The 19,435-nt window shown below is 34.2% G+C and overlaps 1 protein-coding gene across 1 annotated transcript in view; it reads right to left on the bottom strand.

Moving 5' to 3' along the window:
• Window positions 1-9,815: 9,815 nt before the first annotated feature.
• The window catches only part of LOC150108678 (ionotropic receptor 93a-like), a 28,062-nt gene continuing 18,442 nt past the window's right edge, over window positions 9,816-19,435 (bottom strand). The window contains exons 5-7 of the mRNA XM_090390504.1: window positions 16,349-16,578; window positions 13,501-13,760; window positions 9,816-10,044 (exon numbers count right to left, since the gene is read on the bottom strand). Coding sequence (XP_090246630.1) covers window positions 9,816-10,044; window positions 13,501-13,760; window positions 16,349-16,578 — 719 coding nt within the window. The remainder of the gene's footprint in view (window positions 10,045-13,500; window positions 13,761-16,348; window positions 16,579-19,435) is intronic.

The following is a 19,435-nucleotide window of genomic DNA, read 5'->3' as shown; positions in this document are numbered from 1 at the left end:
CATACGTCAGTTAGGAAGCAAGTGTTGTAAAGCAATGAATATCATATGCACCCTATCTTCTACCCGTTGGAGTGCTGACAGATGTTCTTTGCTTCGTTTGTACAGGGCATTGATAAGATCAAAACTTGACTTTCGTCCGAAGTCTATGCTTCTGCCAGGAAGGGGTATTCTGCGATGGTTAGGCTATTCCTAAGCTGACCATATTTTATTGAGAGAAAAACGGGATATTAGGGCAAAAACAAGACGGAGATTAAGTAATATTCTGTATTCATGAAAATGTAAGACGATAAAAAAATTATTACATAAAAATATTGAGCTTACTATTATTCTTCAGTGACAGAACCCATACAAAAATTTAGGTAGACATAGAGGGGGGCCTGCAATTCAGGTAAGGAAATAAGCTCTATAATTTTGTCTTGAACACTAGAATTTGGCGAAACGAAAATAAAATCCCTTGCCAGATTACGAATCAACATCTCACGATCCTCTCATTATCTTTAACACCCTTCTTTTCACCTTCTCTGCTGTATCACTTTAAAAAGTACTACACAACGATTGGAAAAAGTTTGATGTCTTTTTTGTTTGATGCATCTAAACTGACTGTAATGCCTTTTTGTTTTATTCAAATTCTCTATTACTTTGCCCAATATGTTTGGTGAGAAAACGTTGCTAATTATTTCTTCTGATTTGGCACGTGCAGAAGAAATTTTAGTACATAAATTTTATTTATCAATGTCGACAAGCAGTCATTTGCGCGGAAACCTTGTTCCTAAAGCACAGTATTATAAGCAACAAGAGTTTCACATGCTGCAATTTTATCGTTAAACTCTCACCATCACGTCTCACCATAAACGAGCTGATGTTTTTTAACTGAAAGCAGAGTTTTTTGAGCATCCTTATGTTTCTGGCTACGTAGATATTGGTTGATGTCGCTTCTGCCTCCATGAGCAACGAAAAAATGGACAATACAATGTCGGCATATACCACATTTGTTCCATCGCTATACACAGGGCTGGATTAATCAATAAGCAAAATAAGCACATGCTTAGGACATCATGGAAAGGAAGGCACCACAGAATTTCTGCTCTAGTTAGATGACGAATTTAATTTAAATTAACTTTTAATTAGTTTTCATTGTTTTTATCTTTTCTTACTGTTACCTACTTTGTTTCAATAAATAATGACGTGTAGAAGGCCTAATAAAACTCTAACCACGTGCATGACGGTTCGTTTACACCGTATTATCGCTCATGACGCTTTCTGGCACTACCATTGCGTCTAATGAGGTAATTTTTTTTATAATTAACGTAACCATTTTATTTTTTATTTTGTGTCTGTTTTATGTCTTGTTTTAATAAATTATGTCTTATACTCCAGAAGCAAATATAAAACAAATCACATGGTTGTCTCAGAAACGTGCCTCCGGTAAAAGGCCTAGCTGTCGCAGAAGTGCGACTCTGGTAAAATAAGAGTTAATTAAAGCACAAGATTCAGATGTAAGCCGAAAATTAAATTGTTTGTATGATTTTGCCTGTGACATGTGTAACTGTGATGATTGCCACCTAATATTCAACAAAATGATCTTTTTATTTTTGTATTTAACAGATCCCAAGAACAAAGATGAAACGTGTTCAGTTAAGTGGTGCATAAAAGCGAAAACTATCAAAAAAGAAACAAGAGGAGACTTTGGAATTAGATTCCAAGACTGCAAAGCTGACTGATTTCTTCACACAAGTTCCAACATTATATACCAATTCCTGATTAGTGCCAATCTCCGTCATCAGAAGTGGACACAAATACCACTTTGATCGCTTCAAAATCAAAATATGATGATGTTGGAATCATCAAGGTGTCACGAGCAGGCTGACCTCACTTTGTCTGTAAATTCTCTTGATATCTCTACTGCAAATGGTGATGGAAGTTGCTTTACAAAACATACTGAGGTTGAAATAATTGCTGAAAATGAAAATGAAAGATTTCTCTGCTGATGACGTGGCTTATTGGACTGCTTGTGGACCCAGTGACTGTCAACACCACAATGGGCCATTTGACAAGTCTTACCGACATTTCAGTAGTGGCAAACCAGTAAGATACTATTCGCAGAACATTTTTGTTGGGACAAAAGCCAATGGTTAGGAATACAACAGAGAGTGATTATTATATTCACCATCAACGGGATCAGTTTATTGTTTTGTTTGTAAACTGTTTGCTCCTAAAAATTTCTCACATTTTGTTACAAGAGAAAGGTTCAGTGACTGGCGAAATACTATTGTAATTGATCAACATGAAAAAAGCACTACTCACCGAGACTCTATGCTAACATACTTAACTTGCAGACAAAGTGTAGGGTTTGGACCACAGTTGGAAAAACAAATTCAGGAAGAGTTTGATTACTGGGAACATGTCCTGAGGCGTGTCATCGCTGTTATTCGTACGTTAGCTGAACGTGGCTTGACTTTTCGAGGAACAGAGGAAAGATTTAGATCATTGCAAAATGGGAACTTTTTAGGGCTGCTTGAGCTCATAAGTTAGTTTGATCCATTTTTAGCAGGTCACATTGCGAAATATGGAAATTATGGCAAAGAAAATCCTTCTTATCTGTCCAAAGCCACCTGTGAGGAACTCATTCAACTGATGGCTCAAAAGGTCCTCATGCTTATTGTTGATGAAGTAAAATCTTCTGGTTATTTTAGTTTGTCAGTTGATTCAACACCAGGTCTGTCACATATCGACCAGTTAAGTGTTGTACTTAGGTATCTAAAAGATGGACAGCCTATTGAAAACTTTTTAACCTTTCTGGAAATGAAAAGCCATACCGGTGAGGAAATGGCAAATCAGGTGTTGCAGTATTACGTAAAGTTTGTCGGCTAAACTTTTCAAAATGTAGGGGTCAGTCTTATGACAACGCTGCTAACATGTCTGGGCGTTATAAGGGGATGCAGCGAAAAATTTTATAAACAAACAAGTTTGCTATATATGTGCCCTGTGCAGCTCATTCACTAAATTCGGTAGGCCGAAGTGCTGTTGACTGCTGTAAAGAGGAGGTTAATTTCTTCTCTACAGTGCGGTTGCTCTATACATTTTTTTCAGCCTCAACCAGCCGGTGGACAATTCTTAAAGGTTGTATTGGAAATGAAAATGTCTTAATATCCCTCTCTGATACCAGATGGGAGGCACATGCTATGGCAACAGCAGCAATTTTGAAATCTTTCCTTCAAATTTTAAAAGCGTTAGACTGTATAGCCGAAGACCAGTCACAAAAGGAAGACACTAGAAGAGACTTTTTTTAATACTATTTTCGACTAAAAAAACATGCACTAATTAGAATCGAAGGGAAGTGAAAAAATGAGTATAAATAAATTGGAAAATGAATAACAAAAATTTTATTTATTCTAAGCATTACAAGACATAAAATAATAGTATAATGATTATGATAACTCAAAAAAAAATAATATAAAGAATATTTTTATTATGTTAATATTTACAATAGATAGCATTTAAAAAAAAATCAGCTAACGCCTTTTTATTCCCGTATATACGGGAGTGGGCGAGGCCATTTAGCCCTATCTAACTTTTGGAGACTGAGTGGGCAGTTCAATCTCAACTGGTACCCAATCAGAGACAGATGGCCCAAGGCTATCACTAATTAAGCGGTACTCAGTGAAGAGAGACGGCTCAAATGTGCCGCCATCTCGTGGTTCCTAACCCTAACACAATATATTTAATGTCTGAAATAATGTGGGTTCTACGGTCGATTTTCTTGAGTTTACAGGACGAAAAACCCGAGTTTCCGGGAGGAAAAACCTGCTTGCCCGTGCCAGAGATCGACTTACTCGGGAACCGGTCGAAAAAAGGCTTAGAAAAATTTCCTCTAGTCGCCGACTAGACTCGAAACCAAGACTTCCTTCGTGCGGCCAAGCGCGGTGGTATGCAAACGCCACATCCACTGAGCTACACAGGCTCTTAATCTACACATAGCATTTAATCCAAATTAAAACGAAATTAAATTTTATTTAAATAAATCAAATATTTATATATTTATACATTCTAAAAAAAGTATAAACTCTCATTAATAACCATCACAAAAATTTACAGAGCGCCCTATTAGTTTGAAATTTTTTGTGTTTGTGTTGAAATAAAATGCTTCTATTTATATATTTTTTTTGGCCGGAGGGGGCTATATTTTGAATTTTTAAAGGAATTTTTAAATGTTACTGAAAATATTTTGGGGAAAAATTTTATTTTCGGATTAAAAAAAAAAAAAAAAAAAAAAAATATATATATATATATATATACTTGCATAATATAATTATAATAATTTCATTTCAGTAGTGGAGCCTGTGCAGCTCAGTGGATGTGGCGTTTGCACACCGCCGCACGAAGGAAGTCTTGGTTTCGAGTCTAGTCGACGACTAGAGGAAATTTTTCTAAGCCTTTTTTCGACCGGTTCCCGAGTTAGTCGATCTCTGGCATGGGCAAGCAGGTTTTTCCTCCCGGAAACTCGGGTTTTTCGTCCTGTAAACTCAAGAAAATCGACCGTAGAACCCACATTATTTCAGACATTAAATATATTGTGTTAAGGTTAGGGACCACGAGATGGCGGCACATTTGAGCCGTCTCTCTTCACTGCGTACCGCTTAATTAGTGATAGCCATCCGTCTCTGATTGGGTACCAGTGGAGATTGAACTGCCCACTCAGTCTCCAAAAGTTAGATAGGGCTAAGTGGCCTCGCCTACTCCCGTATATATGGGAATAAAAAGGCGTTAGGTGATTTTTTTTTTTTTTTAATTTCAGTATTTTATTTTTTCCCGACACTTCACAACGTTTATTATTAACCAGCCTGTCGAAATTTGGACTCAAAAATTGTAAGCATACGACCTTCATTATGGAAGAAAGGTTGACGTTGGTTAATCTTGATCTGTGGGCTGTTTTGTTACCTTTCATACATGAGAATAATTGTTCACATAAATAGGTGCTTCCAAAATAACATAGAATATTTTGCTGCAAACTTTTTTATTTCTGGATATTTTTGACCTAAATAACTGTATATTTTTGGTACACGAACTTCTTGGTATTTCGCTTTTAGAATGGAATCATTTTGGAAATCAATAAATTCCATTTGAATACAAATAGGAGCTTTTTCGAAATTAAAGGAAAAATGATCCGTAAAAAGCGAAAAAACTTCTTCTTGCTCCTGGAAATCTTTAAATCGCCTATCAAATTCTTCTTTTATCTTTTCTAGTTCGAGACAATATTGAGAAAAGGTAAAACTTTGATTCTTATTGTTCAACTGTTCACACATATAGGAAAGTAATTTAGAATATTCTCTTCTAAATGATTTTGAAACAAAACTAACTTACATCTAAAACTTGCCAGTGCATCATACATATGTGTTATTAACTGATCTTTCCCCTGAAGTTTGACATTTAAATCATTCAAATGTCCTGTAATATCAATTAAGAATGCCAGATCTTGTACCCATGTCTGATCATTAAGAAATGCAGCATCATGATATTTCATTTCTAGGAACAATTTGATCTCCTCTAAAAGTAAAAAAAAAAAGCTTTTTAGAATCTTATGGCAAGATAACCAACGAATCTCTGTGTAATAAGGTAGCCCTTCAAATTCACAATTGAGGTCTCTGGATTGGTGAAGTTCACGGTATTTGTCACAGGCTTAAGTCCGCTGCTCATTTCCAACATTTTGGAGCACAGGACTGATGAATAATGCAGTGGAAAGATTGCAGTTTTGGAATGTCTGGATACATTTCCTTTAAATTTGCTGCAAGTCTTGACACAAAACCTTTATTTTTGCCTGTCATTGCTGGAGCACCATCGGTTTTCACTGCTGCGAGCCTGTTCAGAGGAAGTTGATATTTTTCAAAAATGCCCCACACGGCATCAAAAATGTCTTCCCCTGTAGTGGTTCCACGAATGGGAATCATTTCCAAGAACTCTTCAGTAATATTCATATTGTCGTCGCAAGCCCGAAGAAACAAAGCAACTTGAGCCACGTCGTGAATATCGAAACTTTCGTCAATTGCAATTGAAAAGCACTGTACGTTTGCGGATATTTCTTGCAACTGGTCACGCAGATTATTTGCCGTTTGGGTTAGTCTTTCGATCACAGTATTTTTGGACAAAGAAATATCGCGAAATACTTGCAAATTTTTGGGACATACGTTTTCGGCTGCTTTTATCATATATTCCTTAACCAAGGAACCGTCACTAAAAGGTTTGGAATGTTTCGCCAATAAATAGCTGATTTCATAACTGGCTCTCACTGCTGATTCATTATCTTTCATAATTTTTGAAAATACTTGTTATTGACTTTGAAGTGAATTCTTCATACTTCTTAATTTTTCTTCTCTCCGTTTACCCTCAAAGCGTGAATATTGTTCTTTGTGAATTTTATCGTAGTGTCTTTTTATATTATATTCTTTGGCGACACTAATTGTTTCGTTACAAATAATGCACACAATTTTGTCCTTTGTTTCAGTGCAGAAGTAATTTAATTCCCATTTTTCTTGAAATTTTCTCCTCTCATCAGCAATTTTTCTTTTTCTTGTTGGCTTGGAAAGCGACATTGCCTCGGTGAATAAATATAATATTAATTTTATTTATAAAAATGTCTGAATAAAACCTCACAAAACTGCAGACCAGTGGACGATACTATTGCAAATAAAAATAAAAAATAATAATAAAAGGAATTCTTTCACTGCTAGATTGTCGTTGAATCGTGTTCGGCACACTGACTTCAAAGTTCACTGATTGACTATGAGTTTATAATTCAGCTATGAGTTTATAAACTCATAGCTGAATTCCCATGAGTGCGTTGCTGCGCGTCACGTGAACAGCTGGTAGCCAATAGAATTCAACTTTTTCAGTACGCTACCAGCAGCGTGCTGTAAATTAACCATGAAAGCATAAATATAGTTTACGACTGATTAGGATCGGATCTAACATTGCTGCGACATAAATTTTTATTATTGCAACTATATTATAGCAGATTGTTGCATCCGTATTGTAAGTATATAGTTTGCGATTGATTAGGATCGGATCTAACATTGAAATTGCGATATAAATTTTTATTACTGCAATTATATTATAGCATGTCGTTGCATCCATATTGTAACTATAAATGTCGCATGAAAACGAATAAATTGATGCTGTATTTACTCGAATATAACTCGCACTTTTTTCTCCCCAAAATTAAAGCTACAAAATCATGTGAGATATATGGAGGGATTTTTAAAAACTAAAGTTTTCAGAAAAAAAACTGAAAATGGGGATGACTTACCAAGAATCTCCACTTCGTTATACTACTTCCGGCCTCGAGAGCGTTTTCCTTGTGTGCATTGTCAGTCATCTATCCAAATAGCGTCATCTTCTTTCCCATTATTCCAAGTAAAAATTATAAGTAATTTACAAGATTTTAGATACGTAATGAACATCCTTCACGAATGTCTGAGAAGTGAAAGCAGAACGTGAAATAGGCAGCAATGGTAGGCCAATAGAGATAGAACAGCTATGAAGCTGTGGATATGATTGGTGCAGTATTAACAAAAGATTGTGTTACCAAAACACAAAGTCAAGCCGACATTTTTGAGCTGAAACGCTAATTCTCTTCAACCAAATTCCATAATATCTGAAACTGTCTTAACAACATTCACTCTATATGTCTTAGTTTTAACACGTTTACGAATTTTATTGCAGCTTTGTGTTTGAGTTAGTGGGGCACTCACACACATCTAATTAAAAACATAGATTTTAGTTAGATACTGTGTTTGCCGGTGAAACATATGGTTTTGCTTAAGCCTAAACAGCATGGTTAATGTGGGAGAGGACATGTGATTCTTTAGTTAGTGCCAATTTTATACCAGTTGTCTCTAATTGCAGTTCGGGAAGGCATGTTGTTTACTGCGGGGAGCGAGTTATTGTTCCGACGTGAAATTGATTCAACTTTATTTTCGTGCGCGATGTAGTACATGCAAAACTTTTTAATTTCTTTTTTCATAAAGTAAAATCAGGGTACAGGGGTGTGAGTCATATGCGAAGGCGAGTTATATTCGAGTAAATACGGTATTTCTGTTTTATTATAAAAAGCAATCATCCTTTTTTTAAAATCTTTCCTTGAGGCGTCGGGGGCCGCACGAAATTGATTTGGGGGCCGCACGCGGCCCGCGGTCCGTCAGTTAGACACCCCTGCTTTAGATGGAAGATTTTTTTAATTATGGCGGCTATTTTTATTTGGTGGATCGACAGAACTTTAGATTGCTTTATAACTAATACAGTTTATTTCCAGATTGTCCAATTTCTATTTTTTTCTTTTTTTAAAGTAGGATGCGATTTTAGCGTCAAGATGTATGTAGGTTTTGATTTCTTATTTACACGTATAACAAATCTGATGGAATAGGGTAGCCAAGTCCTTCCCAAATTTATGGAACGGCCCCCATCGAAAAATAAATTCGTAATACAGATATATATTATTATAATATTTATTGTATTTATATTCAATACAAAACATACACAGCGAATATCGCAAAAATCAAATGAAATATTACATTTTTATCAACTTACATACACATTTGACATGGCACAATTAGTCTTAAACATTTCAAATTTGTTTTAGGTGCAATAGGTGCAACAAAAACACATATTCTTTGACTGTACTGTTATATTCATAATGAACAATAAACTTAACGGCATACTAAAACATCATCCCTCTCTCTCTCTCTCTCTCTTACTCGATTTCCAATCTTGCATCTATCAATAGACTTGCTAAGCCGGGAGCAACATTACATTGCTCTTATCAGAGGTTTATATATCTGAATATACGTAACCATTTCAGGAACTACACAATCACCAGAACACTTGTATCACATTAAAGGAAAACTACAGACGGCTAACAAGAATAGCACAAACGCATAAAACAAGTGACTGCTCATGGTACGCAAGTTACCGGAAATTATAGGGACAGTCTTCCTACATATTATACTGTAAATATCTAACCAAGTTAAGCAGTTCTTGGAAACCGAACTGCCAGATGGATAATAAACATTCGACGAGTCTTCCTATCGTTTCACCTAGTATTCACTATAATACGCTTGCAATCTTATTTTAAAACTGAGTGGGATCATTTCATAACCCTTAAGTAAAACAAACACTCTCCTCCCATAGTATGGTGTATTCTCTCTACACTTTGAAGATCACTATGACTACATCGAACAACTGCTTTCTTATGGATTACTGAAGAAGTTCCTCCCTTCTCTTTCCCTTGCCACTTCAGTTCTCCGTTTTTCTTCTTTTTCCTTTTATGTATTATTTTTATTCCGAAATTTAGCTCATTATCCTCGTTTCTCTGTTAAGTATCCCCGCTGTTCTCAGAGATCCCCTAATTTCTAAGCCATTTCCCAGTATTACACCATCAGTAATATCGAGATATTAGTTTCCCAAAAGAAAAATAAATAAATAAAAAGAGAAGTCTTCTTTTTGTATATTTTTTTCCACGATGATCATAAATTACAGCTCGTCAGTATGTGTGTATAGTGGCTTTCATTTTACACAAGTTTGCAGCCTGATAATTAAGAGCTAATGGAGCATATGAAACAAAGCGGTAATCAGTATACTTCTGTGATTAAAATTGTGGATATATGCAGATTGTACTCATACATTCTCCCCACCATTTATTTTATTTATTTCAAGCAGTGAAACTTGTGAAAAATGATTTGTTAACAACTCTGTCACTACTTTCACTATAGAAAATAAACAAAATGCCATGCTACTTTACAATGTTAGCAGAAATCCATTGTCGATTATTCTATGTTTACATTCCATATGTGCCAATATACATTTTCTAACATTATTACAATTCCTGAGAGAATATGAGCTAGAGAGAGAAAATAAAATGCTCCCTGGAGATCTACTAAAGAAAGTGGACGGTATGTATTGGTTTTATCTTCATTTGGACTTTGAGAGCGAGCTCTTTCATAGGCGTTGTTAATCCATTTTTCGATCAATCCTCCCTCATTCATTCTGCGAATTCTGAGTAAGAATTTAAAAAAAAATTAAGTTAACATAATTGTTGTATGGTATTGTATTATAATATAGCAGTAAGTTATCTACAGTTGTTTAAATCCCTTAATTATTTAATTAGTATATTTTTTAAAGAAAGAGAAAGGTCGAGTTTTCAGTTTTGAGTGTTATTGAAGAAGCATGTCTAAAGTTTTTCTTTTTTAAAATCAGAATTTATTTACAATATTTTGTCTCACTGCTAATTCCAATGTTGTACAAAACCAGTATTAAGACCTTTTTTTATTTTTATTTTTAAAACTGTATTTTGAAAACGACATATAACATTGCCTTACAGTAAGCGACATCTCCACCTCTCCATCCCATTCTTGATATCCTTTACAGAGTAAAAAACAATCGATAAAGCTAGTAAACAACAGCAGCAACAAAATTCTACGGCAATAGATCTTTTGATGCAAGCAACCATGGGCATGACACATAATAGCAATTGCGCGTATGCTCCAGCTGCCAAAAAGCAACTTAATGTAAGCCTAAGACCGTATAAAGTGAGGGGAGAAATGGAAATGCCAGGTCCAAACAAAATTTGGCTTCCTATATTAAAATGGAAGAGTATGCAAAATTGGAAATATGCTAGGTAGAAAGGTTCTCTTGCTATAATGCTGTACGCCAAAAACAGCATAAATTGGGAGGAGTAAGCTGTCATCATCCATGTTATATATTTAATCGATTCTGAAAATTGAAATTTTTCTGAATCAGCAGTGGGAGTTGACTCTAAAACAATGTTCAGCTCATAATTATAAATATTATTATTATTATTATTATTTTATTATTATAAGTACGCAGATGACACCGCACTACAAGTAATCCACACAGACATCAACACGGCTCTCTCCCAAGCACAACAAGACCTAAATGAAATCACAACATACTTCTACAAAAACGTAATTGTAATCAATGGAACCAAAACACAGATGTTGATAATGCACAACCCAAGAATCATGCGCCCCGCACCACTACTGATACACTGTCACACATACCGCTGCATTAACAACAAAAAACCTGCCAATGTCCCGAAATCAAACCTGTAACACATGCAAAATACCTTGGTCTCTACATAGATTGCCACCTTAAATGGACAAAACATAAAGAATACCTACATACCAAACTCCGGATCATCGCAGCAAAACTCTTCCAAGTAAAAGACATGATTCCATCTAACATAAAAAACTCCTATATGACGGTATCTGAAAATCCCTGCTCAGATACAGTATAGCAGTCTATGCAAACACATCAAACAGCCACCTAACAAAATTAGAAATATTACATAGGAAAATGTAGAAAGCTTTCTTACCTTGGGTATAATATACGTTAACGATACCAAGCTATTTTATATGTATATAAATATAAACTTGGTTTTAATCCATTTCCCAAATAAGCAAACTGACAAGTGAGTCAAGTTTGCGCCTGCAAGTAGTGCAAGTCTGGGCGACTCCATACGTAGTGCAAGTCTTAGGCAACTCGTGGTAAAGATGGAATAAGCTCTGATCACTATTCTTAGTATTTACCTTTAATGCAAAGCACATTTCCTAGAGGAGATGTATGATGCTATGCATTAAAGGCAAGGGGCCACTACCCAGACCGGTTTCGACCTTTATTGAGGTCTCATCAGTGGGAGCCTGGCTTATAAGGTAAAAAAAAAACTTTCTACATCTATCTGTCATCCTGAGATTTTTATTTAATAAGATCAAAGCACCTTATGGTAACTTGTTTTGGTAAAATATTTATAAGCTCTGTATTACTTAAACCTTGTTTAAATAATGTTTGTCCGGTTAAATACACTCTCACTGATAAACTGTCATTGATAACACTGAGATACTACAATTTAGTGAACTTATAAACAGCATAGGAATTTTGGTGCCAGAATTTGTCGCAGTGTAATATGATTTTTTTTATAGTTGTGTATATTTATAGTTGAATAATCTGTGAAGCTCTGTCCAAAGTCCGATCTCATAAAGTTACAGAGATTATTCAAATTTTAGTTCTCTTGACAGTGCTCTCCCATTATTTCTTTGTATTTTCTGTGGTATTTTAATCTCATTGTGAATTATCTTTTCATCATCGTTCTTTCATCTGTTATTGACACGTTTCTCGAGGGAATCATCGACAAAATAAAAAGCGTTATTACATTATTTTCTTTATTTCATTATAGTGGAAATCATCTATATCAATCAGACACTCCCTGTAATCTTCAATTTTAATCTAGAATAGTTAGGGGAATCTACGGATGAAGTTTGCACAGTAGATTTACATATCCTCTGCTTCAAACACAAACATGATAACTCCAACATCCCTTTCTGTTTTTTTACATGGAAATGGGCAAGAATAAGCATCATAGGAAAATTCCTAGCCCAGAACCAGAAGTGAAAACCTTGAAAAGCCCACCGATGGAAATCGCCCAAGCAGAATTGCAATATCACTACGTACAAGCAGCTGTCATCATATAAGTCTTTTCTAGTGTCACTAAACTTCGAAGAATCCAGTGTACTGCTGGAAACTCTCACCAACCCACATTTGTGGGTTGTGTCATCTAAATCATCTCTACCACTTCGGCCTTCCAACTTCAAGAAATGTATCACTTCTTCACTTTGGTATATCAAGCCTCATCCTTTGCATACGCATTCGCAATTCTATCTTCATCTTCATCTACAGACATACTCTTTCTACCCAGCTTTCACTAGGATCTCCCCCCTACAAGACAAAGCATACCCAACCAGTTCAGGCGTAGAGTGGCGGTTGTGGCACAACGCCTTATCCACACCAACCAATTTCCACAAATTCAAACTAAGATAATTAGATTGTAGTCTCCTCTAAAACATGCACCCTTGGAGCACCCATATCTGACCTGTTCTGCATAAGGAAAGAAAGAAAAAAACAGTAACGCATATGCCACCGACACCTGTCCTAGCACCTCAAGACACACAGTCATGAGATTACATCTACTCCACACAGACCGGAAAATATACAGGATAAGTAACTTTCTGCACACTAAAATGGCTGCAGGTATGTATAGTGGACATAATTTAGCCTCACCCGATTTCTAGTGAGGTGCTATTATAGGCTGATATGTTAGTCATCAACAGCTTTTATTTAAAAACACAAGTGAAAATCAGCACCCATCTGTCACCAAGTCCGAGAAACACCTCTTGAAAAACTTACGTAGGAATCCACAGAAGATCTGTTATCTCCACCACCGAAACCAACATTTTAACCCTTTTTAATAAGTATTTTGTAAAATGTAAATACTTTATTGTTCTAGTTTTTTAAAATGTATACTTTTACCAGATTTAATAATATAATAAGAAAGAGAGAAATCATATAAGGAAAAACAAAAAAGTATCTACATTTATACTGTATAACTACATTTTCTTATATTAATGAACCATATTTATTAACAGATTGCAAACTTACCCTAGGTCGAACAGCCTTTTAAAAGGACTACACTTTTGCATAGCTATTCCCATAATGTCTGTGCGAAAGATATCCTTTGATAAAATGAAGTGATCCTGTCCAAGAGCAGAGGTATGCCAGGTTAGAGCTAAAGTCATGTAAATAAATGCATAACGGGAATCTATTGTTCTCCTGAGTCCAATAGTAATATCAAAAACCAAATTTTCTGGATGTTTTCTCAGTTCTTCTCCCAGGGCTGGATAGATGGCTGATTTGCTATTCTGGAGTGGTTAAAATTCTGGCATAAGTTAAATTATGTATACACATATATAAAATCTGAATGGCATGATATATATACACTTTTTTTAATGTGATTCCAACCACGAGTACTGTGGGCGGGAAAAGGATTTTTTATATTTTTGTTAATTATATATATTTATATATATAATTTACAAAAATTCGGAAACTATTTTAGAGACCAAATATGGAATTTTTTCAAGCCTCTTCAGACCTCCAATAAGCGAGACTGTGGTCTTACACAGGATGATGAAATTCACCTCCAACCTAAAGAAAATAATAAACGTCTATGCCCACGGTGGGAATCCGAACACGCAATCTATTGGTCAAAGGGTGGACATGCTAACTACTCGGCCAGCCAGGCCTCAAGAGGAGGAAAGGTTTAGGAAGAAAATGAGAAAACGTAAATGAACTTTTTCGTATTGTTTATATTAAAATTTTAAACCAAGTAAGAGAAGAGACCAACTACATGTTTAGAATATCAGGTAGGCATAGTCGTGAGTATGCATAGCAACAACAAACTATGTGCCACCGGAAGGTATAAAGGAGAAGGAAGATGAATCCTAAAATGGCTGCAGTTATGTATAGCGGGCGTAATTTAGCCTCACCCGATTTCTAGTGAGGTTAGTATTATAGGCTGATATGTCATGCTATTGCCGTACAATAGCACAAACTGATTACTGTTCAGTTTGAGTATACATGATCAGCTGAAGATGATCTCATTAAAAGGTAGAAATGTGAGGATGGTGACAGAAATTGTTTTGTGGTTCTTCTCACCATCACATTTTTTTGATAATTAGATCCAAACCACATTGAAAAGGATTGTAATTTCTTCCCGTTGTTCATAAATGGATTCACTGCATCAGGAATGAATAGGTGACTTGAATGGAGTTCTTTAAGGTGTCCTCAGTTGTAGAAATTAGTAGAGCATTACCTAATGAATTCCATAGCTACTATTACTATGCTTACCGCTGCTTAGAAATCAAATATCAATTAAGGCAACGACTGGCTTCAAATCATGATGCACAGTATGCTGTGTATAGATAGCAAACTGTTGAAAAACGTGACATGGGGATAACGAATCACGACCCATATATATCAATCGTTGATATCCTTTGTTACCCTAAAGTGTGATATCCGTTGTTAAATGTGGTGAAGATGATTTAATTTTGTAATTTTATTCCTGATTGCGAATTGAATCCCTTTATCACGATAAAAAATGAACGTTATATTGGCATTTTGTGTTCGGAAAGCCAATATATTTTGAATTTCTCCACCAAAATATCATTTACTTTCTGTTGCATATCACGCCATCAGTCAACATATTCGAACTCTTTTGAAAGGCGCCTTATATGATTCACACCAAGAATCTGCACTGGCTAGTATAAACACTGCGAAAAATGTCCTATAGGCAAGGTCGATATTATTTTCCTTATCCATAAATAATTTGTCGAAGAAGATTCAATATTGTTTAAGTGTTTATGATTTTCTTCTTTGGAATACCTAAGTATATGTAAATCCTTGAGAGAGAGAGAGAGAGAGAGAGAGAGACTCTTCAATGAATAAATTTCAGTGAATAAATTCACTAAGAAACAATATTACTTGTATTGTTTCTTAGTGAATGTAGTTTTACTAAGTATTCATCATTGTTCTCAAATCATATGCGTCTCTCCCTCAAAACTTGACAGATGTCTGTTACTAGCTGCACTAAGAATAACAACGGCATCAGGAACCGTTTTTATGTTAGTCATTTATGCACATTTATGGTAACTTATTGAAGAACTACAGAAATTCTTGTTGTAGTTCTTCCTTGATGGGAGCTAGAAAGGATAAGTAGAACTTTAAGTCTACTTAAGGATATTGACAGAAGAAAGTTGAAATACTTTGGATGAATTTAAAGGGTGGAGAAGGCCTTCTCAGAACACTAATAGAAGGTAAAGTTCTTGGAAAAAGAGGAAAGGGTACACCGTCAATGAGATGGATGGAGAGATGGTGTGTCTGGAGTGACTGATCTTCAGAGAGTTGAAACCTCCAGAAAAGCATGCAACAGGACTACAAAGGCCTGGTGTGGCACATCAGCGAGCATCTGAGTGACCATACAGCATCTATTGATATCCAATGAACAGATGGATAGATGGATATGGTAGATTATAGCACATGTATTACTGTAAGTAGACTAAAGTTTAAATAATCTGGAAACCTCAATTTTTAACTAAACATGAAACTTTCTTTAAGCTCACTTCAGGCTCCATTAAAAGCAATAGTAGTTGTACAGTCACAGTGGGAAACTAAAATCGCCTAACCGCTTTCATAAATTTTCACCAATTTCCTTAAATGTCCACATATCACAGTAAGTTTAAAACCTGAATCTTTTATAGGAGACTGGAGATATTATCCACTTATCTTCACAATCAGAAATCGAGAATTCATTTTCCTAATATTATTAATTACTATTAGTAAAAAAATTTAAACTTCTGTATTATATTTTTATATGGTAAATTTCGTTTTTTTTACACTATCAAATAAAGAATTTACCAAATTCAGAAATTATATAAAGTACCATGCAACTTACCTCCAAATAATATTGATAAATGGATCCCTCTACTGTTCCACATGTATATTGCTTATTCTTTAAGGCATTTTCTAGTTTGGACAACGTATCAATGGTACTTTTATATCCAGGAAATATCATGAACGAGATTAACGTTGTTCCATAGCACCACAGTACAATCTGAATAAAAAGGAACCAGAATCCAACGAAGAGCCTGACACTGTTTCGTGTTTTGAGCATGTTTTCGTTTTCTGCGTAACAAAGATATATTGACAATCTTTAGAATAGTAGCCTACATTTTACAGTAAACTACTGACCCTTAGAAAAATAAGAGACTGCCTAAGTAATTTATATAAATGTGGATGAATTAAAAAAATACCGTTATATATAAATGCACATGATGCTAAATTAGAATAGAAAATGGAGGAAATTAGAGAAAATTCCAGTTCAAATGAAAACTTAGTCAAATGCATAGCATAATATTATAACGAAATTAATAGGCTCGTCTATTTATGTATTTATTTTCAATACAAGATACCAATAGTAAAAATGAATATAGAGATGAATAAACGAAATTAAACTAAATAAATTGTGAGGATACGCTATTGAACTATAGATAAGGAAAGTAATCACTGTCAAGGAAGGAAGCTAGGTAGGTTGTTTTTACGGAGGAAAAATGCAAGGAGAATATAACTTTGAAATGCAAATCTGAAGAAGTTAATATCCCAGTCGATGAAGATGAAATGTTAAGTAGTAGAGTGGCTGTACTGAAAAAAAAAGGGAGGGAGCCAAACGATAAAACAGTTTGCATAGCTAGAGTCAGTTGTTGCCTTTAGACATCCGTATTGGGTTCAGTGACAAGTCAGACGTAATCGGAGATTACTAATAAGAAAAGCTGGTAATATTCTATGACGAAAAGGGCGTTAATACATCTACTGGGATCAGATTACGATTCACTGGAATGTTTGGATTCTTTCAATCTAAGACTGCTGAATTAATGTTCTGTTCCTAATAGGAACACTAACCGATGAACACCTTTTAATCTAATGAACGACAGATTATATTATATTTAAGGAATTTCTTTTTTTTTAGTGAAAGGGAGAATTAATCATTAGGATTAACACCCTGAATCCATTGCAACATTCGATAACTAAAAAAAAAAAGTTTACAAATATTTACGTAGAGTGTAACGTGCAACGAGGGCACATTACACTCTACGTTACACGATTATGATAGAAGGAAAAGGCATAGTCTCTGAAAGGGATACTTGCAGAGATAAAGGTTATTGAATTGGGTGTAATTATGGTCATAGCGATTGCCTGTGAGGTCGGTCTATTATGTATTATATCTGTTAACTGCATGTGTTCTCTAGCTGGTTTGGTGTCTTCAGAAGTGAAAACCAAAATTCCCGAAATCAAAATCCTGCCATCTCCATTTGAATCCAACTAACTTCCTTATAAAATTCCTTATGAACAAAATTCATACTGAGGTCTTTCCAATGAAAGGACGCCATTGATGCCGACTTAGGCATTGCAGAGAGGTGCTGCGAGTGTTTCACCGGCCTTGGAACCTATGCATGAAATACAAGCGGTAGGACATTTCTAAAATAGAAACATGGTTATAAGCAGAAATATATTTAAAATTGAATAATTCCCTCTGCTTATACAGAAGTGAGGAATCTTAGAAACAGTAAGGAAAAGTTCATAAAAGTGTTAATGGGATTCATATTTTTCATTTGACTAGAAATAACTGGTTGCTCAAATACAGCTATTTGGCAGTTAATTGATGGTATCTTAAAATGTTTAAGAAAACGTACATATTTTTAAATGTTTAAAAATGTTTAAAAATATGTACGTATTCTTAAACATTTTTAAAAGAAAAAAAAGTGGACTTATTGACCATATTGGGTATATATGATGAAAGAAATACAAGAATTAAGAATATGATATTTGGTAAGAGCATTATAGTAAACGTTTGTGAACACGATGTTAACTTTATCCTCATTTATAGTGAGTAAGAGGGTGATAAGTAGATTATTTTTTTCATCGAGTGGTGAGAGTGAAATGCATTGTCAGAAGAGGTGAAGAGTGAATGCACAACAGATGAGAGGGAAGACAGCAATATCAGCATCAGCACAATAGCAGAAACATCTGCTAATAAGATAATTAAATATCAAAATCATGTGATTTTTATTTAGATGCCGAGGATATCGAACGCTAATATAGAGACGGTCTTTCCGAGGGGTATGTTTTGCGCTGCTTATTTAAAGTCATTGTATAATATGTAGATTTTTTTTCTAGTTTCCTAAACAGATGAGATGTGAAATAATTTATTTCACTTATTTATTAAGGACTTACGTCATCTAGAATAAGCTCTCCGAAATATTTATTAAATATTTGTTATAATAATAATAATAATAATAATAATAATAATAATAATAATAATAATTATTATTATTATTATTATTATTTTTTAATTAAATTTTTTTTATTTATCTCTCAAATATTTACATATGTATAATTATCATCTTGAGTAAAATTCAGTATATTATTTTACAAGATTCATCACTGAGTGCTACATATAATGAGATTTCGATAATATTGATGATAACATAGTATTTGCTATTTTTTAAAATAATCACAGTAATAATTTACAATTATATAGTTACAGAGTTACACAAGTTAAATAATATTACATGTTGTAGTTTACTTTTTTTTTTCCAAGTTTGAGAATGTGATTATACACAGCATTTACACATATGCAATTAAAATATTATATTTCCTAATTCTCACAAACGTATAATGTATAACTCATTATTTACATAATTTTTTTAATAATAATAATGTTTTATTACATTATTTTTTCTTGTTACATAGTAATATTATATTAATGATATTATCATATAATAATAATAATAATAATATATATATATATATATATTTTTTTTTTAATTTTTTTTAAAACATTTTATTATGTCTCAGTATAAATTACATACTATAATAATATTTACAATATTTACATAAGGATTATACAGAATTTTTGAATTTAGAATATACATAATAATAATAATAATAATAATAATAATAATAATAATAATAATAATTTATT

The sequence above is a fragment of the Typopeltis vanoorti genome, chromosome 3 (genome assembly GCF_054136105.1).
Source record: "Typopeltis vanoorti isolate ZY-2024b chromosome 3, IOZ_Tvanoo_1.0, whole genome shotgun sequence".
In the NCBI taxonomy this organism is placed as follows: Eukaryota; Metazoa; Arthropoda; class Arachnida; order Uropygi; family Thelyphonidae; genus Typopeltis; species Typopeltis vanoorti.
Note: the sequence above shows the minus strand (reverse complement) of the source record. Positions and strands in the feature narration are given on the sequence as shown.